This window comes from Hibiscus syriacus, unplaced genomic scaffold, assembly GCF_006381635.1.
Source record: "Hibiscus syriacus cultivar Baekdansim isolate YM2019G1 unplaced genomic scaffold, ASM638163v2 tig00110890_pilon, whole genome shotgun sequence".
NCBI classification, from domain to species: domain Eukaryota; kingdom Viridiplantae; phylum Streptophyta; class Magnoliopsida; order Malvales; family Malvaceae; genus Hibiscus; species Hibiscus syriacus.
This window is the reverse complement of record NW_024062900.1, coordinates 352,531-375,221: the sequence shown is the minus strand read 5'-3', so window position 1 is coordinate 375,221 and position 22,691 is coordinate 352,531. Positions and strand designations below refer to the sequence as shown.

Sequence of the window (22,691 nt, the reverse complement as noted above, 5' to 3'; positions counted from 1 at the left end):
GAGCAAAACTGATAGTTGTACTAAACCCATTTTTTGTTTTGACTGTTGAATGATACAAAACACCCAAAAAAATTAGAAGATAAACGTTAAAACTATACTATTTTTTTAAATATCTAAACTTTTTTTTCTATTCATCTAGATGTCGAACGTTACAAACGTTATATTTTATATGTCCAAACAGTAACGATCGTTAAATTCTATCGTTAAAAGACGCGTGTCGCGTTTAGGTAATTTTAAAAAAATTATTTAAAATAAAAAACTTGAAATTAAATATTTAAAAAACCAAAAAAACTTTGAAAATATTGGGAAAACCCCAAACTTTAGAAACCCTAAATCTAATCCCTATACCCACACTACCATCGCCCTTTACCATTATCGTTGCCATTGACTGAAGCTACCCCCAACCGTGCCTCCGTTGGACGACCAACCACTAGACGAACATCCACCGATGAACTCGAATCGTTATTTAAAGGGAGAAGATTGAAAGATGTTTGATTTAGGCCTGCCCGTGTGCAATAATGATAAGGTTTTGTGTTCGGCGAACGATAATGACAACATGAGCGATGACGATGGGTGGGTAATTAGTTGGTGACGACGGCAATAGTGGTGACCAACGACATTAGACATTAATAAGAGTTAGGATTATGTATTTGATAATGATTTGATGGATTTTGTTTTTTAACTTTAGAAAAATTATGTTTTTTATAAATAAAATAATATTTTAAGTTTTTAATTAAATAAAATTTTATAAATGTGAATTATGTGCTTTAACAATAAAATTTAGCGGTCGTTATGACTAAACACTCTAAAATAGTAACGTTTATAATGTTAGGTATCTGAATGAATAAAAAAAAGTTGAAGCCTACTAATTGAGAAAAACGATACGATTTAGACATTTATTCTCTTATTCATAATAAAATGATAACTTTGAGAAGTTTTTTTTTTTTTTTTTGAGAGGGGTATTCTAGAAGATGTATACAAACTCTTGTTTTCAATTGTATTGGGGTTTGACATGGATGATAAACAACAAATAAAGAGGAGCAAAGTAAAGGGGAAAAACATGATTCCGTTTTAACTTTAATTCGTTACTTAAATTATGGAAGCTTTAATTTGTTACTTAAATTTAATTCCAGATGTTTGGATAAAGGGGAGGGCATTACTTAATAATCAACCAATATATTAAGTATTGATAATTAAGAATATGTATAAATAAATTCATATTTTCAATTTAAAACTTTAACTAAAAATGTCTGTTTTTCTCAATTTTATTTTATTTTTCTATATTATATTTAAAGCTTATTTAAGTTGTATTGGGAATGAATGATGGAAATATTTTTCTACATTCATTTATGTTCTATTTATTAATTAATTTAAATCAAATATTTAATTTTAAAAAAATTACTTTAGAAATTCAATATTGATAAAAAGTGGTATGGACATATCGTGATAATGAAATAACAAATCTAAAACATTTTTATTTTCAATTATCACTCAATTAATTTGATTTAATTAAAGAACAGTAAAAAAATATTTGCGATGTCATTGTAACGTACGCACGACAACTTATTCTACATATGCCTTGTTCGAACGAGAATTCAGTAACTGTTCGTGTCTTGTTCGAGACGGCACTAAGTCTGACGAGGAACATCCAGCCGCTACATCCGTACTAATAATATGGAAAAAAAAAGTTTAGAAAAAAAAATCGGCCCAATGTCGCGCTTCTTCGCTATATCGCACGGTTCCGATTGAATCGCGCGGTTCCGATCGCGCGGCACCGCTATGTCGCGCGACTTGAAAGTTCAGGTTGAACCTTGATGCTTTTTTATTCCCTATAAGTAGAACATTTGAGGTCGGAAAAAAATAAGGAAGACCATCGACTTGTTGAAAGAGTGTAGGTAGCAGCCATGACGGGGAAACAGCAGGTTAAACGGAAGGTTACCGGAAAGGAACACCTGAGGCCGAATCAAAGAAAGCTTCAGGTACTTAAATTCTTAATTTCATTTGAATTCTTTTCCTTCCTGAAATTCTTATAACGCGTTGTTTTTGCTTTTTGTTTTATAATTTAAAGAAGGAGATGAAAAGAATACAAGTGTTCAAAGGACGGGGAGAGGAGATGAAGGCGGTGCAAGCAGAGCTGACTGGATTAATGGACCAAAAGCTGCTGCAACTTAAATTGAACCCAAACTCAGAAAATCTTCAAGCCCTGAAACGCACCGGTCACAAGCTCCGAGAAGTCAACCGGCGGGCCATACTGTGGGATGCGCAGGTCTACGATTACCTTAAGGGTCTGCTCGATGAATTAAAGCAGGCTGATAACCAAGACAACGCCCCTCCGTCAGGTATGTGCAAAAGCAAAAGCTGTTCAAGTTGAAATTTTTATGGGATCCGTGGTAAGTCTGCGGAAATTAGTTTGATTACCTGTTTTTAATTCTGGGTTTCGTTAGCTAATTATGATGTTTGATTGCTTTTGTATTGGTGGTCTGAAACTAACAGGAGATGGGGTTTGGATGATCTTTTAGTAGGCTATTTCGTTTTTGTCTCCAGGTGTTTCATCTGATATATGTATATATATATATATATATATATATATGTGACATGAAACAGTCTGTTATCTTAATCCTGTAGGTATTCAAGGACGAAGTGGAATATTTTGAGCTGCTTCTTCATATGGGGGCAGGCTTTCCATCCTGTTTGTGTGTATGTTTGTACTCTTGTCCTATAAGCTTTGGTTTGTCAGGGTTGAATATGCAGAAAACTAGTGCTCATCGTAATACTCGTTCACTTTACGTAAATTATCATGTTATATATACGTGTTGATGTTGATTTTGTGAACCTTTTCGTAATAAATATGTTGAACTATGATGGTGGTAAAGATTCTATGTTTTACCTATTCTAGCTAGGCTCACATATCTCCTACTTTTAGCATGTGCTTTTGTTTCCTTATCTAGAGAATAGATAAAGCTCGATTGAAGGTGCTGGTGGTGTTTATGGGATTTTCCTTTGACATCCTAATCCCTATTCCCAGCAGTATGATTCTATCATACTACCATTTTTTATGGGTTTAAACATCTTATTTACAGGGCCAACATCCTTAATTTGTAGATGCCACTTCACTGGGGAATCTTTTGGTACATTAGTCTATCTTGTTTTACTCATACGAGTGTTGATTGTAACCTTTAATGGAAAAAAAGTAAGTTGAAGAGTACTTAAAGGAGAGGTCATTAAGAGTGTGATTTACTAATGATGTAATGGTCCCAAGATTGATGGGATTGTAATTACTGATTGTAGTATTGATTTATTAATGAGTTCTATCTTTGGACAAAGTCCCGCAGAGGTAGGTGGATTCACCGAACTGCGTTAACAATCGTATGTGCATTTATACATTCCTATTCTTGAACTACGAATTCTGGTTGGCAACTTCTCCAGCACATAGATTGCATACGATATTCACGACCTGATGCATGACGGATAAGCTTGAAGACCGTCGTACACATATTCGTTAAAGCAAGTCCTGCACGACCAACAGAGTTGTACTTCCTTTTGATCCTTTTCGTAAATCGAACATCCTTCAAACAATTACAGTCCTTTGACATGACAATTGATAACACATAATTTGTATGTCCTAAATTTACTACATGATAATTAGATCTATCTAATCTATCAACTTATAAATGCCAATTATCACTCTAGACTCAAACGCTAAACACCTGTGCATAAGCCAAATTATCTAAAATAAAGGGACATGAAATTCATTCCACTCTTAATGCAAAATAAGCATATTAGATGTTAGTGTTACAGCCAATCAGTTTCGAAGCGACGTATTCAATATTATTCATGCAGCAACTGAAAAGTAACTCAACAAAAATGGCTTCAAAATCTGTGCAATAAAATAAATCAGAAATAAACAGGAAAAATAAGAAGAAGAAGAAGAAGAAGAAGAAGAAGAAGAAGAAGAAGAAGAAGAAGAAGAAGAAGAAGAAGAACCTTAAATTACAGATCTTAAGCTTCGGCTCACAAAGTAAGACCGGAAATGATTCGGGCAAAACAAAATCAACAATCAAATTCCGGGTTCAAATCAATCCGAGGACAATAACGTTGATTTCATCCCATGCAAAATTCGCGGATAAAATACAAATACACATCCTTGTTCTCCTAGTTTATTTCTTGATCTTTTTGAAATAATAGTTGGGTACGTTGCGTGCTCTGTTTCTTATGACTGTAACAGACTCCATTTTGTCTAATTATTATGGGCGAAACGGAGAAGTGGCAAGAAAAGCACAACAATGGATCCACGGTAGATAAGATTCTCTCCCTCTTTACAACATGCGCGTCCTCATTCAATCAATATTCTTAGTCGGTACAAATACAAAACTAATGATATTTTTGTACTGAATAAAAAGTCTAATCAATATTCTTAACAAAATAAATAAATATTTATTTATTATTAAAACGATATCTAAAATATTTAATGAATATGTGTTTAACATTTTAATAAGTTTTTTAAATTATTTTATTTAAACACTATAATAATATTTTTTATGATTTAAAATAGCTTAATCATGAAACTAATATATATTTATTTATTCAATACATTACATAGTTATATATTCAATTTTAATACGTTAGAATTTCAAAATATCACTCTTTAACGTTGGGTTAAATAGTTATTTTGACTCACATTTTCTAGAGTATTTTGATCCTCAATATTTTATTTAAGGGTAAAAAGATCTATATTTTGAAGTATTAATCGTTTTTTGACTAATAGTCCCATCTATATAGAGGTCTTTTTGTTTCAAAATAAAATGTTGAGACCAAAATACTAAAAATAAAAATTTGTTATACAATTTTTTTTAGTTCTTAAAAAATATAATAAAATGAAGGGTAAACTAAAAATCATATTTAATTTTATTCTATTCAAATATATATTGTACAAATCAAGTGACCTCTGTGTAAATGAATTATTGATATTCTTTAAGGACTAGACTTCGAGTATAAGGAGTGTGAACGTTCAATATTAAAGGGTTAAGAGTTATCTTTAAATAGATATTGTCTGCCCTCTAGTGGCAGTTCAAAGGCTTCGCATTGAGTAATCTAGATCAACCCGGGCCGCACACCTAGCACTGGTGGGTGAGTCTCCCAACAAGGATTTTCTGCATACACAAGGAATCGAACCTGAGACCTTACTTAAGTGTTATCAAGTTGCTTACTACTTGAACCAACCTTATTGATTAATAGAAATTGTATTTTACTTTCCTATATCAATCAATATATATATATATAACATATTTGTTAAAAATTATACTTTAATGCATATTGCTTCTATTTTTAAAATTTTGTAATGTTTTCCTATTATAAATTATTTTTGATGGTTTAGTAATCATATTAAATTGTTAAAATTATTATTTTTCTTTAAATATTTTCATTAAAATATAATTTCATAGTATAATTTAATAATACAACAAAGTTATCTCTCTCCTCGTCTTGAAGTCTTTCTCTTCATTTCCTCATGTTTCCTCAGGTTTTTTTAATCGAAATATTACCCTCAGACTCATTAATTACCTATAAGACACCATTTTTCTTAATATTATTGATCTAACATCTTTCTGACAAAACACAGATCACCATCTACACCTTCGCGAGGTATTGTCCGAGTTAACGCCACGTACGTCATCCGTTCCTTTGTTGAACCTCTAATATATACAAAAGGCGCAGATTATGAAGTGTGCATTCCATGGGAAATATTGACATGGATCCACGTGATAAGACATGTTTCAAGGGGTATGTTTTTCAATATCCACATCATTCCTCAAAGGATTTAAAAAAAATATGTTTTAAAAAAATTAAACTATAGGAACTAACATCGTAATTTAATACATCTCAGTTCCATGAGTTGAAGAGATTAATGTGGTTAGCTTATATAGGCATATTGAAGTGTTTTAAGTTATGTTTTTTGAAAATGTGGGATAAAAGTTAATGTTCGTTATTCGGAATTTTCTGGTTTCGATTCGGATTTAGGGGAAAAATAGGGATTCCTTTGCCTACGCCATCTGTCTCATCGTTGCAAAGTGATCATGTTGTCGGGTTAGGATCCGGGTCGCCGTCGGTTTCAAGTGATATCTCTCGCGACGATAATCAGATTGCAAATGATCCGGTTCAATTCATCTTATACAGGTTCTTCTTTTCCTTAATGTAATGGAATCTGAGTATTGAATTAAAATTTTTCAATATTAAATTTCTGAATTAATATTAGATCAGTTACTGATTTTTTATATATAAAACAGTTGTTGATTAAGTAATAAAATATAAATTTTTCTGTCTTTTCCTGGGTGTCGGAGTTTGACTTGTTCTTCTTCCTCGTCTTCTTCTTGTTTTTTCCTTTTTAATAATAATTTTATCAATATATCCATTTAGGTCTGCTATTGGTTTAATACTTTTCAGCTTTTGGAACTGAAAATTCCTCTTGCTTTTGGCTGTCAGAGACTTGTTTACTTTACGGTTAGAAAACAAGATATTATGATTTTTCTGAGACATTTCGAGTACGACTGTTAAAACAATTTTCGCTGAAGGGTCAAACTTTAACTCTTAAAAATGAACCACTATTGCATGTTCAGGTTGAATGCAATTCTTGATTGATATACTGTTGGATTCTTACATCTTTAAGTAACATACCATATGTCTGTAATGAGCTAAATATTCAAAATTGTCGTATGGTATTGGATTCATCACACTCAAAATGAAGCATTTTCTGTAATGATTTTCAGCGAGCTGATATTAACTGAACTCCAGGTCATATACTGATCCCAGAGGCCAAGGTGAAATTAGAGTGAATGCAAGGTCAAGAAGCCCCGGTCTGCGGTCGAAAGGGCCTACCAGCCCGACATCGCCTCTCTGTTAGCATCAGCGAAACCAATTAATGTTGACTTGGAGGAGGGTGAGAATCGTAACCCAAAATCAATAGTACCCTGCAGATAGCGTAGGATTCGCTTTACTGCCTGAAAATGAGACTCAAGTGGTGCTTGCATAAACTGACATACCCGATTGACTGCAAATGCAACATCAGGACGAGTAATTACAACATACTGCAATGCACCAACAATACTTCTATAGTAGGATGCATCTTCAAACTGGGTTCACCTTTACTCGACAGTTGACAACTCAACACCATTGGTGTAGGAAGACTCCTAGCCCCAGCAAAACCACTGTTGTAGCAAGTCCTTAATGTACTTTCGCTGACTCAATACAATATCACCGGAGTCATAACATACTTCAACACCCAAAAAATAGTTCAAGGTTCCAAGATCCTTCAAGGAAAACTGCTTATTCAATTTGTCAATGACAAGTTGCACTTCATCAACTTTATTCCCAGTAAGTATAATGTCATCAACATATACTAACAAGTACATAATACTGGTAGTTGTCTTGTAAATATAAAGAGACGAATCAAATTTGGCTAATACAAACCCCTCAGACTCCAAGTATATACGAAGTCGTTCAAACCAAGCTCGAGGAGCTTGTTTCAGTCAATAAATAGCTTTATGAAGCTTGCAAATAGTGTTCACATCACCTAGCTCATAACATGGTGGCTGAAACATATAAACTTCTTCAGTAAGAATTCCATTCAGGAAAGCATTATTAATATCTATTTGTCTTAATGCCCAACCATTAGTCAAAGCAATAGAAAGTATAACACGAACTGTAGAAGGTTTAACCACTGGACTGAAAACCTCGTGAAAGTCAACTCCTGGTTCTTGAAGAAAGCCCTTTGCTACAAGCCGAGCTTTATAGTGAGCCATAGAACCATCAGCATTTCGTTTTACTTTAAACAACCATTTGCACGCAACAACTCGCCTATGTGCGGGAAGAAGAACAAGAGACCACGTATTGTTCTGAACTAATGCATCATATTCAGCTTGAGCAGCAGCCTTCCAATGAGGATGCATAAAAGCCTCTTTTATATTCCAAGGCTCTCTAACAGCACACGCAACTTGATAAATTTTCTGTTTTCTAATGCCACTTTTACTTCTGGTAACCATAGAATGAGCATTAGTAGTTGTGTCATGAGGAACATGAGTAGCATGCAGTGACACAGTTAACTCAGGCACGATTTCATGTGAACATGACTCACTGTCAGTGCTAGACAATTCAGCAACATCATCAACTAGATGATTCATACTAATATCGGGCATACCTGGACTAGCTACATTTGGTTCATCAGCATTTGTATTAGAGGACATATCCTGCCCATTGCTACCACTAGTATCATGAGCAGGAAGAGCATGTGCATTATTAATATTTCTCTCGACTGAAGACTGATGATCTCATGGAACCATAATCACTGGCAGGACTCTATTCGAAACATGAGGAGAAGCACTGTGATTTTTAGTCACCTTGCACACACTGTAGGGAAATACTGTCTCATCAAAAACAACATGCCTAGAGACAAAAATTCTGCCATTTTCATCCAAGCATTTATAACCTTTGTGAGAAGAGATGTAGGCAAGAAACACACATTGCCGAGATCGATACTCCAACTTGTGCCTATTAAACGGTCTCAAGAATGGAAAACAAGCACAACCAAACACTTGCAGGTCATAATAGTTAGGTGAGGCTTGATATAATTTCTCAAAAGGTGACTTACCACTAAGAACATCAATTGGTAGGCGATTTATCAAATACACAGCTGCTGTAAACGCATGACACCAGAATTTCAAAGGCAAATGAGCTTGAGCCAACAAGGTCGGCCCCATTTCAACCACATGCCTATGTTTCCTCTCAGCTTTTCCATTATGTTCAGAGGTGTTTGGACAGGAAATCCGGTGTTGTATTCCATGATCACAAAACCATACAGAAAGAGGCTGATACTCACCTCCACCATCACTTTGCACAACCTTGATTGTTTTACCAAATTGAACCTCTATCATTTTGAAAAAATGAATAAAACACTGCCCCACCTCAGACTTGCGCCTAAGCAAATAAAACCAAGTATGTCTACTAAACACATCAATGAAAGATACATAATAGACATAGCCATCTGGAGAAGTGAAAGGAGCTGGTCCCCATACATCCGAAACAATCAATTGAAAAGGAGAAGTGTATTCAGTCATCGAATTACAAAATGGAAGTTTATGTGCTTTGCCTTGCAAACAAGCAGTACAGATTTGAGATAAGCTACATGCATCAGTAGATACATTACAAGATTTCATAACTGCCTTTACAGTTTTAACAGAGGCATGACACAACCTTTTATGCCATAGATCCAAAAGAGATTGTGATCTTGACACATTATTAATATGGTAGCTAGTCTCCTTTTCAACAGTAGGATGTAACTGATATAAACCTTCATCCGTGAGCTTCCCTCGCAACAGAATGGTCCGAGTCTGAGCATCCTTCACAAAACAGTCGAATGGATAAAATTCGAGAAATACATTATTATCACGTGTAAACTGAGAAATTGATAACAACTTTTTCTTAATATCATGAACATGCAGCATATTTTGCAAGATCAAAGGCTTGAAACTAGTTTGCAAGCAGCCTTGACCAATGTGAGTTATGGAAACACCCTTACCATTGCCCATTAGAAGTGTGTTATTACCTATAGGTAGTTCCTGAATCAAACACGGAGAGGTCATTTGAAACATGATGAGTAGCACCCGTGTCAGGATACCATAGTGCACGAGCAGCAGTAGATTGAGATGTCACACTCGAGGATGCATCACTAGGCAAAGCATGAGCAAACGCTGCTGATGGCACAGTTGGATTGAATGAACTAAACCGAGTGTCCATAGGCATGGATCCAAACGACGAGTATGATAAACCAGAGTCGACAGTCCTGGAACTCCAGGATACAACGAGGATGGGTAAACCATACCGACTGAATAAGGTGATGCCATAGGATGTGAATAAGCTTGCATTCTAGGAGCAGGTGAGGTAGATAAATGACTACCAGCACTTGAACTCGAAGACTTCTTCCAAACATCACTCTGCCAGCCTCAGTAGGAACACCAGTGAAGTCCCTATCAAACTGATGATAACACTTTTGAACTGTGTGACCAAACTTACCACACAACTGACATTAAGATCGATTGGAACCATGAGACCTTCCTCGACCACACCCACAATAGCTATTACCTTATTGCCCAGTAATTTGAGAAGACTGCTTCTCAGATGTCTCTTCACTCACTGGAACATCACAAGCACGAGAATCATTCGAACGAACCACCAGATTTGCTGGAGACCCTCACTAAGAAAGGTCTTCTGCCGAGCTTCGCAATCAAGAAGCATTTCAGTAAGAACATCTAGTGACAAAGAATCACGAGACGCAATCGCAATAATAGACTCAAACTCCATGGATAATCCAGCAAGCACAACACTTACCTGCTCCTGCTCAGAAACAACACAACCAGCTGCATTTAACATATCACAAATAGATTTTACCTTTGTCAAATACTCACTAACAGTCAATCCTGCTTTTCGCTGAGAATGCAAAGTATGTCGAAGTGCAGAAATCTTGGTACTAGACCTAGCCCCAAACAATCGCGCTATGGCATTCCAAATAGCAAGAGAAGACATTAAACCTATAAGGTGAGGTAAAACATCCAAGCTAACCGTTGTCAACAACCAAGACACAAGTAATTTATCTTGCTGTCTATAAATGACAAAGGCTGGATTCTCCTCAGCCTGACCAGACTCATTTGTAACCCATTCATTTGGAACAACAGTATCAGGCGTAACATATTTCAGCAAACCATAACCATCAAGAATAAGAGCTACCTGATGCTTCCACAGCAAATATGTACTTTCAGCAAGTTTGACCGTATCATGCTTGGGAATATGCTGAACACAGGAGGGAGTAGAGTGAGACACGGAAGAATTCCCAGAGGAATTCACTAGAGATACAACCTGTGAATCAACCATAGCTCTTCACCAGCAAGCACAACACCACGCAGCGAAAAACACTTTTCCAGGAAAAGCGACTGATACCATGTTATGATAGCAGCTAAACTATCATTGAAAAACAAGAAGAAAGAATAATGAAGAATAACCTCTCATACATTTTATTAAGAAACTGTAACCTGCTTTTACATTTAGCAATAGGTGTGTATATATACTAAGCAGACTAACAAACTCAATAGCCAGCTTAGCACGCAAAGAGAGTGAATACACGTGAGTTGAATACACGTAAGCAAAACAGACTCATAACAGAATCTTAACAAACTCATGCTTAACATCATCCAGAAGATAACATCAGCATAGTAGTACTGCAAGACATTTCATACTCCTACACTCTCATCATCAATTGCTTGCATGGAGTATCGAGTCTCCGACAGGGAGAAAGGAATATGGGAAACCGGTGTGTTACAAGTTACCTCTTCCACCGGGTTCTCCTATTAGTTCCTCTACTTCCTTGCCTAGCAGTAGCACAAGAGCTTGTGGAGTGAGTGAAAATACATTTTGTACTTATCAAAATGGCGAAGAGGTAGACTAGGGGAACATTTGGACACGTTTACCTTGGATTTAATAGGTAGGACTTGCTCTCTGCATCGGTTAATCATCACACACTGTGAGTCATAAAATAGTTCAGATTTACCAGTCACAGAAACTAGTTGTTATCTTGCATTCATGGTACCAGTTCTGCTAGTATTCAAGATAAGAATGATATTTAGCAAGATCATCGGTATGTTTAGTTTCTTCCCATTGTACTTGTCCAAGTATTGTGCATCCACGTTCGACAATGAAAGTGGGCAGATGTGTGCAATAAAAGAAGTCAGGCTTGTCTCTGATGGCCGGACATCAAAAGAAAGCCTAAAGCAACTGAACCAGGTAATCTCAGTTTAGATTCCAGTTTCCTTTTGTTTTTTACCTGTTGATACTAAGATCATTTACGAGTTATCACATTTGAGTGCCTGGTTTTCTTATTCTTTTTAATATCAACAGGAGATTAATTTGCTGAGTCAACTATCTCATCCAAACATTGTTCGATACTATGGAAGTGAACCGGTATGGTTCTTTTATTCTGCTTTAGAATACGTGACATGCAATTGATCTCTTACATTATGAAATGGACACAAAGGGGAGTAGAGAATGATAATTGAAACCCTTCTCCAAATACCAGTTACTTGTAACTGGCTCTTAATAAAATATAATTGCCATTTTCAGGGTGAAGAAGCGCTCTCAGTCTACTTGGAATATGTCTCTGGTAGTTCAATCCACAAATTGCTTCAAGTATATGGTGCCTTCAAGGAACCTGTTATTCAAAACTATACAAGACAAATTCTTTTTGGGCTTGCTTACTTGCATGGAAGAAATACGGTGCACAGGTACTTGGATGGTTAGTTTTCTGTAGCATTGAAATTTATCACCGGCTTTCTTATGTTTTAATGCCGTGTTTCAAGTTTCAGGGACATAAAAGGGGAAAACATATTAGTAGATCCTACTGGTGAAATCAAGTTGGCAGACTTTGGCATGGCAAAACTTGTATGTTACCTTATATCATCTTGGGGATGATCGGTTTAATTCTAGAATACTGAAGCTTCAGCTTCTGGAATGGTGACCAATGATGATAAGTATCTACTAAATGACATTTTAATGTGATGCCGCTTTTGGTTGTAAAGACAACAGAGATCAAAGAGAAACTGTCATTTTAAATATATCACATCCTTTAGAAATCACTTGAACTCGTAATTTTCTGCAAGGTTACTATTTGTCTCTTTCTTCTTATCAGACCTTTAAAGAATTGACTGTAGTCTTGTGACGGAAAATCTGGACTTTGAGGTAAATCTAACACATGAGAAACCTATGAATTTAAACCGAAAACCTATGTAAAGACTGACGAAAATCTAACAAATAAAAAACCTGATAAAAATTGACAATGGCAAGTGATCTTGTCACCCTACTTCAGTTGTATCCCTAGTCAATGAAGAAAACAGACCTCTTATTCTTTTTCTTTCTGATCCAGATGACAGCTTGTGGTGCAATGCTTTCGTTCAAGGGAAGTCCTTACTGGATGGCACCCGAGGTATTGCTTTTCATGTCCTTTTCAATTATATGATCACAGTATGGCCCCCTTTTTTCACTTTTAGAACTCCTTAACATCTTCAACGCTAATTAACTTTCCCATTCGGTAACCCCAGTTCTCCATGATAAGGCCACTGATTTGTATATTTTTCTGATTTCAGGTTGTAATGAATACAAATGGCTACAACCTTGCAGTGGATATCTGGAGCTTGGGCTGCACTATACTTGAAATGGCAACATCAAAACCACCATGGAATCAGTATGAAGGGGTGCGACATATTAGTTCTTTAACATCCATCGGATAATGTCTTTTTCTGGCTAGCTCTGAACTGTTTAGGAACTAGGATTAAACCTTCTGTTATTTCTGAATTCAACGGGTCGTGCAGCATTTAAAATATGAAACAGTAAAGATATGCCGGAGATTCCTGATCACCTTTCTAGTGAAGCAAAAAATTTCATAAGGCTTTGCTTGCAAAGAGAACCATCTACTTGTCCTACGGCCTTGCAACTGCTAGATCACCCTTTCATTAATGACCAAGCAACAACAAGAGTTACTAACATCAGCATAACCAAGGATGCATTTCCTTACACTTTTGATGGAAGCCGCACTCTGGTACATATTCTTAAGATTCTTGTTTCTCTTTCTTCTTTTTCATATGGTTTTTTGTTACTCTTGATTGTATGGACTTTATCTTCTGTTCTAAAACACGTCAATTACCAATACAATGTCTTTGCTAGTTTTAGCCTCTTTCATGTTTATGATGCTTCATGCCAAATTTACTGTGAAATTAACATTCCTTCTTTAATTCTCTCTCTTTTCGAGTAGCAGCCATACCTTTAGCTTGTTTTGGTCTATTTAAGTTTGTATACATTAATGAACTTATGTGCTTGAAGCTTGCTTATCAGTAACTAAATGCCGAATTTATTTTAAATTCTGTTATATTTAAATCTGTGAGCCAGCCCGTATCAGAAATGCAGTCTAATAGGAGTAATATCGACGGAGATAATGAGACAAGGGGAATGACTACAACTTCAAAAGCTTTAAGGAGTCTAAGGTACTAACATATCGTCTTTCGTTTCTGCACTCAAAATATATGGCATGGAGTACAAAAGTAACTTTGCCTGTCTCATATTCATATGCACAGAGATAATGCAAGAACAATTACATCTTTGCCCGTGTCTCCTTGTTCAAGTCCGTTAAGACGTGGTAAAGCCCAAAAGAGTGGTTTTCTTTCTCCTCCTCATCCGGATTATCAGTTTGTAAGACAGAGCAGCTACAGCTCGGGTGATTTCTCTGCAAATGCTTCCAGACCAAATCAAAAATACACTATGGATCCCTGGTTTCAAGGCACCCCTCCAAGAACAAGACCCATTTGAGATATTGTAAATAGCGACGGGATAAATATCCTTTTTCTGCTCCATCCAAAAGTCAAACGAAATCGAGTATATTCCTTTGACAGAAGGATCCTCCCTCCCCATTCTGATTATTTTGCTACTCATTCTTCTAGCCAACTAGACAATTGGTTGCAATTTCAGTTTAAGGCTACTCGAAGAGGGAACATTTGGGGAGAATGGGAGTTTTGTTGCAGGGGAAAGATGAACAATGCTCCGATACTTCGATCTTGTAGCACTCTTTCATTGATTTTTGTATATGGAAGGTCGCCTTCAGTATGTTAACATTATTGTTGTATAATAGTTAATACCATCTCTTTGTCATCAACTGGTTGAACAGGCAAATATGCTATGTGATACCATCTCATTTTAGCCAGACTGGTGCTTCATTTTGAATCAAGGAGAAGGGTAACAACAATCATGTTTCCAAATGTCAAAAAGTTCCTACAAAGATCTAATCAAGTGTAAATTGGAATAACAGGGTTCGATCATGTCTGCAATTATTACAACGGGACCGTACATGGTTCCTAATAAATACATACGAAGATGATAACACCTTGTTTCACTCTTCTAGTTCCATTTGCCGGAAAAAGGTCATTCTATGTGACCGCGTATAACAAAGTTCATAATTGAGCTACAAGGAGTTCATAATTGAGCTACAAGGAGTTCATTCCAGGTATCAGGAATGCCAGGCAGACACCATTGCAAGCAATCATGGTAAGCCGAGGTACTGAAAATATGGTACTGGGATTTGTGAGCCTTGTCTCTTAGTTCAGAAAGAGCAGTTATGTCCAAAATCTTGACTCTCGTGCCTTTAATTGCTGTTTCAACAACTTTGTCACTTGATCCTCTTGAAACACTTTGCTCCCTCTCATCAATGGAATAGTATTATTGCAGAATCCTGTTTTGTCTAAATGCCTCGGTGACCTTGTCCGAAAGAAAGCTTTTAAGCCCGGATGGAATGGAAGTTGCAAATCAAGCCACTTCACAATCCTATGAACCATGTAGTTCTTCACGTTCGTCATGTCCATAAGTATTCCTTCTTTGATAGGCTTCCGGTTTACATGAATTATCCAGCCATTCGCTATGAATTTTGCTTTAATCCAGTGCTGTGCTGTATTCAGAACCAACAAATGAAAACGGTGTAGGAACTTAGTCAAGAAACTCGGCACGCGGTCCAAATGCAAGACGAGACTTGAATCTGGATTGGAGTTGTTAATTCGCTCCAATCTGCAAAGTGTTGAAGACCAATAAAATAAAATGGTGGTATTAGTGGATGGGAACCGGTAAGCCCATCCATCCATACGAATGCCTCTGGAATGTTTTGAGGAATCCGTTTTCACTTCTAACATCTTCAACGTCAGGGTGCCTTCCCCACCTGTGGCCAGACACATCAAAGAGTGGAATTGCTGCCTCCTAATGAATCACCTATAAATTTAATCGTTTTGTCCTTCATTCTGAAATGAAATCATTGTAAGCAAGCAGAATGTGAATGTTGTCATGTTTAGGACTTACATGAATAAAAAGATCTTACTTGCTTAAGAAGTTAAACCGCTCAAATTCTGGCATTTGGCAATCTCTTGGTTCCCAGCGGTATCCTTCATATGAAAAATCTGTTCACTGGGTTAGTCGACATGCCCAGGCACTCGTTTGCAACTAAACCCGGAATACAACGGGCGCCGGCTATCTGCAACCCATTTACCCTTTGCATAGTTACATTCTGCAAGAAAGACTTTAGCATTAATATGCATGCATAACTTCCATATGATCCTCTCCCAGACTTCAATATGACTTCAATACTCGGATGAATACGTAATGTTCTCCACATCACTATTGTCCTTCCTAGACGGAGACAACATTTCTGGATTCATTGGTTGAGGAGGAGCGAAATTCGGTTCTTCATCCTTCGTTTCTTCAGTCATGATCGCATCAAAATTGTTCACCTCAAAAGTACCTTCTGGTTCCAGGTTATCGGACATAGATACATCATATGGTTCAACCACGATAGCATCGGAGGAAAGAGGGTCAGTTTACTTAATTCAAGATATAAGACTAAAGAGACTCAATGAACTAACCCTGAGCTGATGGAGAAGAGTCTGTAAACTGATCCTCAGCCAATGAAGGAGACTCGATGAACTGATCTTCGCGTGACGGAGAAGATTCCATCAACCGATCTTGATCCGACTGAGAAGATTTGGTAAAAGGATCTTGAGATGAAGGCATAGTACTAGAGAGTGAGGAACCTTGTCTCCCGATTCGTACAAAAGCGGCCATCAAAATTAGCACGATAAGCACCATATAGATTTGCTTCCATCCCAAGCTATAAGTGGTCCTCGTTTTCATCTCTGCTGATGCACTGCAAAGCACACGACATGTCAAATATATGTCATGACCAAAAAATCAAAGGAAAAAACAACACAAATATATGGTAGAAAATGAGAAAGCAGATTGTTTACCTGCTTATAACGTACGTCCACCTTCCCCCCCCCCCCCCACCAAGGAAAATCCAATGAGTAGGCGCTGTATAAATAGGAAAACATAAGAGGAAATGTGTGGGGTGTGTTTGACACGGAGAGAGAGGGAAACAAATGCATGTTGTTGGAGCATGAAACATAAGGGAGAGGCAAAGGAACAAATTTCACTTTCACTGTTGCTTTTGCACCTCTGAAATGTGAAACAAATTTTCAAAACGGTACCATCTTCTGAGAGTTCATGGGATTTAGGGACATTAAATTTCAGCTATACAGGTCGAGGTCCAATACGTTTTTGATTCACTTTCGTTTCCAACTTCCAAATTTACGTGAGTAACACCTAACGCAAGAGAAAGCCAAGCTTCTTCATTAGCCATACTCTCCCTTTCCCTTTCTACACCACATTCATCTACAGAACATTTAACTCTTTCTACTTGAATATGTTCTTTAATGATTCTTTTATAATTGTTTAATAAATTTAATGATCATTTTATAAATTTTATAGTCAAAACAATTATTTAAATATAATTTTAATTTCTGATTTAAAACTCGAGTAATCAAAAATAAGATTAAGTCAGACTTTTCATATGTAAATTTAAAATTTTTAAATTTAAATGATAAAAATAAAGTGAAAATAAAATTGGATGATTAAATTTATAGTTGGTCATAGAATTAATAAATAACAGAAGCTGAGTAGCTACTCTCTGGCAAGCCACCAATATAATAAAGAGAAGGTTTCCTAGTTGAGTAAAGACGGTGGAATGCACGTTCACATCACACGCTTATGACTAAAACCATTGGAATTGCTGTTTGATCTGATCTAACCACAGCTACGCGGTCATCATTAAACGCCCGTGATACGATGGGCCCGTCATACTTGTACAGGCTTCTTCTTTACTCATTTTGATTAGATTTTTATAAGTCGGTGCGTTTCGGTCCCCGCACATGGCGATTGGTTGGCACTGAATCTAAACCCTCCACCCACAAACCGACACCCATTCCAATTTACACTTTTAAAGTTTATTCTATACTAAACCTGCCATATTACTCAACTATCCTTCACTATCCTTTCTAAATACCCAATCATCCCATTACTTTCCATATACTATAAAAAAATAAAACCTAATAACTAACATCTAAAAAAATTAGAATACTGTTTAATGATAAAAAGTAAATATTATTTTTTTAGAGATTCTAAATTCGAAAAGTTATATTTATAGAATGTCAATTATTTAAATTAATTAATTTTTTCAAACAGATATTATATATAATCATCTTAAATTATTTGAGTAAAGGGTATTAAAAGTCTTTGGTCTTTTAAAAAAATTAATTATGATTATTTTGTTAATTTAAAATGGTTACAAATGGTTTTATCTATTTTAAAAACTCTCAATCATTTAAAAAATATAATATAATCGTTGGTGCTTGAATTCAAAACCTCTTGAAATAAAAACTATTCTTTAACCATTAAAATCACTTGATTCATTCAATTTATTATTCTTTTTACTTTAAATTTTAATTATTTAATTTAAACACAATAGATATATTAAAATAAAGCAAATGGGTTCCAGCTGTTCAACAAGTACATGGACCCCAACCAAACAAATAAATGAAAATACCAAACAAAACAAAAAAAGAAGCAAAAAAAATGCAAAAAACTTTCCTAAACCATCCGGACGTTTCATTTCCTGCTATCTCTTCAAATCTTCATTGTAGCCTCAGTCAGCAAGAAAACTAAAACAAAACCCCAAATCAAGTTTGTCCTGAACTATTTCCATACCTTACGAGTAAATATTTTCATACTCCCATAACTCTAGTCGTCGCCTCACAAAAGATAAGCAGTCATCTGCAAATATGTGTGTAATCACAAGGATACTTTAACAACTCATTCATAAGTAAACGAACACTTTAACAACTCATTCGTGTGCTTGTGATACTTGGGGTTACACCATCAAGAATCGTCTCGTCTATCTCACCTCCAGTAGATGTATACAAACTTTCGAAATAGGTTTAAACCATTCCCTGAATTGTACCCTCATCCTCATAAAATCCTCCCTCGTTATCTTCAAGCCTACGGATTCTATTTAAGCTTTTCTTTTGAGTTACGAATCGATAAAAAAAAACTTGTGTTATTGTCACCATTCCATAACCAGATTGCCCGTGCTCGTTGCTCCCAGTAAAATTTCTTTGTCTACCTTAATGTTTAATTGGAGTTTGACACGGTAATTTGTTCCAAATTTTCTTCCAAGGGTCCATCTCTATGAGCTCAATCAAACGGGTTCTCAATGTTTATTCTGATATTTTTTTACTCTTGCGAATGCTTTCGATCCCATATCTAAACCCCTTTTGATCATGTTTATTTTTTTATAATCGAACCGGAGCACTCATTCCATATCCTCTTGACTTCTTCTTCACATGATTCCTCCAAAAGCCATGCTGCCTAGAATTTGAACCGCCAATATATTTCCTCTTTTTTTCTCCCCCATTGTATTCAACAACAGAGGACAATAGTCAAACATAGAATGAGTTAAATGTGGCAATTTATAAAATTGAAACATAGCCCAACATGCACCATTAGCCACGCCTCTATCAAGTCTCTCTCGAATATTTGTTGCTTCACTCCTACCGTTCTCCCAGGTATACCAAGCTCCATGATATCCCACATCTTTCAGTTGACAGTCGTCTAAAGCCCTTTGAAACTCCACCATTTGTCTCTCATTTCATTCTTGGCCCATATTGTTTTTCATGCGAATATAAGATCTCGTTAAAATCCCTGATAACTAGCCACGACATCTCTGGTTCATCATGCAGCCTTCGTAACAACTCCCATGATTCCCTCCTCTTAGATTTCTCTGGTGCTCCATAGAAACACGTGCATCGCCATTGAGTATTTTCTTTCGGATCTGCTATTGTAACATCAATATACGATTGAGAGAATGAGTAAAGTGTAATATCCGTATTACCCTTCCATCCTAAATATAACCCTCAACTACTACCTCGAGCCTCAACTTCTATTTCATTCGAGAAACCCAACGATCTTTTTACAGTTACCATTCGTGAATTTTGTAGTTGTTGCGGAAGACGGCTATCGGATAGAGCAAAATCACAACTGATAATTTGAGAAAATAAAAATAAAGATAAATAAGACACAAAATTTACGTGGAAACCCCCTAAATAATATAGGGTAAAAACCACCGGCAACGGTAAAAGAATTTCACTATGAGAAAATATGAATTACAACTTCTCTCGATCTACCAAGGAGAAAACAATGATAATTCTCTCTTGATAAATAGGAGAAAATAACTCTCAAGAAACTCTCTAAATTCTCTAGTATTGGGAGAAAGCTAGAATGATTTGGGATGGTTTTGAAGCTAAATGAGCTAGGGTATTTATAGTTAAAACTTAAGGACTAATTTGTAAATATCCTAAATTAAAATGACTAAAAATGAGATTTTACCATTGTCCAATTTTTCAACAATTTCAAGCCAACTTTCGGTGACTTGACAAATTTAATATTTCATCAAACTTTCGGTGGAAAGTTTGATGGCCACCTAGTGTTTACTTTTCAACAATCTCTCAATTGAAGATTTTATTAAAACAATCATATCTTCACACCATTTTTTCTACCTTGTACCATCATGTTGCTTATGTCTCTGACAGGCCACAAGAGGATCGACACCAAGTAAATTTATCAGCATTTATCGCATTTTTCATGAAATATGATATGTTGTCTTTGGTATGGATCTTTTGCATATCTACCGTCTCTTCTTCTACCTTTTCACGAATGAAATGGTATTGAACTCGTATGTGCTTTGTCCTTGAATGAATTGCTAGATGCAAGGCGCTTTGACTGTCACAAAACATAGAGACATACTCTTGATTGTGCCCAAGCTCCTCCAATAGCATCTTCAACCAAATTGCTTCTTTACTGGTTTGTGTAGCTGCCACATATTCTGCCTCTGTTGTGGACGTAGCCCAAATTGCAACTTTGAACACATATCATGTAGTAGATTTGATTTTATCCAAATCCCCTGCATAGTCAGAATCTACATACCCATTAATTAGTAAGTTTGATCCTCCGTAACATAATGCAACATTTGAGGTCCCTTTGATGTATCTCAGGATCCTCTTTACTGTATTCCAATGCTCTTTGCCTGGATTCGTCATGTACCGACCAACCACTCCCACTGCTTGTGCAATGTCTGGTCTTGTGCATATCATAGCGAACATTAAACTTCCCACTGCTGATGCATACGACACTCGAGACATCTCCATCCTCTCATCTTCACTGCTAGGACTCATACTGGAGGATAATTTGAAGTTAATAAGAAGAGGGGTAGAAATTGGCTTACAATCTTGGATGTTAAATCGTGACAAGATCTTCTTCAAGCAATTCTTTTGTGAAAGCCAAATCTTCCTATTACTTCTGTCTCGGTGTATTTGCATCCCTAGAATCTTGTTTGCTAATCCCAAGTCCTTTATTTCAAATTCTATAGCCAGTTGTGCCTTTAATTCTTCAATATGATCTTTGTTGGGTCTTGCAACCAACATGTCATCCACATACAACAACAACATAACAAAATCGTTATCACCAGACCTCTTGAAATAAGCACAAGGGTCTGCATTAAGTCTGTTGTATCCAAGGCACATAATGAAGGAATCAAATCTCTTATACCAATACTTCGGCGCCTGCTTTAGACCGTACAGAGATTTGTTCAACCTGCAAACCAAGTTATTCTTTTCTTTTTCTTCAAAACCTTCAGGCTGGAGCATGTAAATCTCTTCTTCAAGATTTTCATGAAGAAAAGTTGTTTTAACATCTAGCTTCTCTAGATGTAAGTTCAATGTAACACACATTGCCAAAACTACTCGAACTGTTGTTAGTCGAACCACAGGAGAAAATATTTCATTGAAATCAATACCTTCTTTTTGAGCATATCCTTTGACCACCAGTCTTGCACGATACCTCTCCACTTGATCGTCACCATTTCGCTTAATTTTGAAGACCCATTTGTTACCAATTGGCTTCCTTCCTTGTGGTAGTGGCACAAGGTCCCATGTATTATTTTTATGAAGGACATCAATTTTTTCTTGCATCGCCATCATCCATAGTGAAGCATCTAAATTGTTTATTGCCTCATGGTATGTTGATGGCTCACCGTCCTCTGTTAAAAGGCAATATGCAATATTTCCTTCTATAACATAATCTGAGTACCAATTGAGACGTCTTCTCACACGATCTGATTGACGAGATGTTGGAGCTTATGAACTCTCTGGTTCTTGTTCATCATGTGTTGGTTCTGCTTTAGAAGAATCTTCTTGTTCAAACTCTTTTTCCACATGTATTGCGTAGTCTCTGGCTTTTCAATGATATATTCTTCTTCTTTTCTTTGTAGTTTATCTTCTACAAAGATAACATCCCTGCTGATGATCACTTTGAGGGTAGTGGGATCCCACAAGCGATACCCCTTTACACCATCAGCATACCCCAAGAATTTACATTTCCTGGATTTTGGATCAGTTTGAAATTTCTTGGGAGTTGTACACCACATACACAATACTTCCAAATACATGGAGGTTTGAATAATCAGCTGGTTTACCAGTCCACATCTCCATTGGTGTCTTCAACTCTATTGAAGTTTATGGAGCTCGATTCACCAAATAACAGGCGGTATTGACTGCTTCTGCCCAGAATGATTTTTCTAGGCCTGCATCCCTCAACATTGCTCTTGTTCTTTCTAACAAGGTTCTGTTCATCTGCTCAGCCACTCTATTTTGTTGAGGAGTGTTTGCCACTGTGAACTGTCTTTTGAT

General features: G+C 36.3%; 1 protein-coding gene and 2 pseudogenes across 3 annotated transcripts; 2 read left to right on the top strand and 1 right to left on the bottom strand.

Moving 5' to 3' along the window:
* Nucleotides 1-1,627: 1,627 nt before the first annotated feature.
* LOC120144578 lies at nucleotides 1,628-3,277 on the top strand. Of its 3 annotated transcripts, XM_039158615.1 has the most exons (5): nucleotides 1,629-1,803; nucleotides 1,896-1,979; nucleotides 2,069-2,339; nucleotides 2,494-2,544; nucleotides 2,626-3,275. In XM_039158615.1, the coding sequence occupies exons 1-4, from the start codon at nucleotides 1,780-1,782 to the stop codon at nucleotides 2,517-2,519; spliced, it is 405 nt and encodes a 134-aa protein (XP_039014546.1). In that variant the 5' UTR covers nucleotides 1,629-1,779; the 3' UTR covers nucleotides 2,520-2,544; nucleotides 2,626-3,275. The 3 variants fall into 3 exon arrangements, 2 of the variants coding, with proteins under 2 accessions (XP_039014545.1, XP_039014546.1); XR_005518047.1 differs by having other exon boundaries at nucleotides 1,628-1,803; nucleotides 2,069-2,544; nucleotides 2,626-3,277; XM_039158614.1 differs by lacking the exon at nucleotides 2,494-2,544 and having other exon boundaries at nucleotides 1,628-1,803; nucleotides 2,626-3,274.
* Nucleotides 3,278-4,283: 1,006 nt separating this feature from the next.
* On the top strand, nucleotides 4,284-13,374 carry LOC120144906 (annotated as a pseudogene).
* Nucleotides 13,375-14,838: 1,464 nt separating this feature from the next.
* LOC120144596 lies at nucleotides 14,839-16,563 on the bottom strand (annotated as a pseudogene).
* Nucleotides 16,564-22,691: the final 6,128 nt, after the last annotated feature.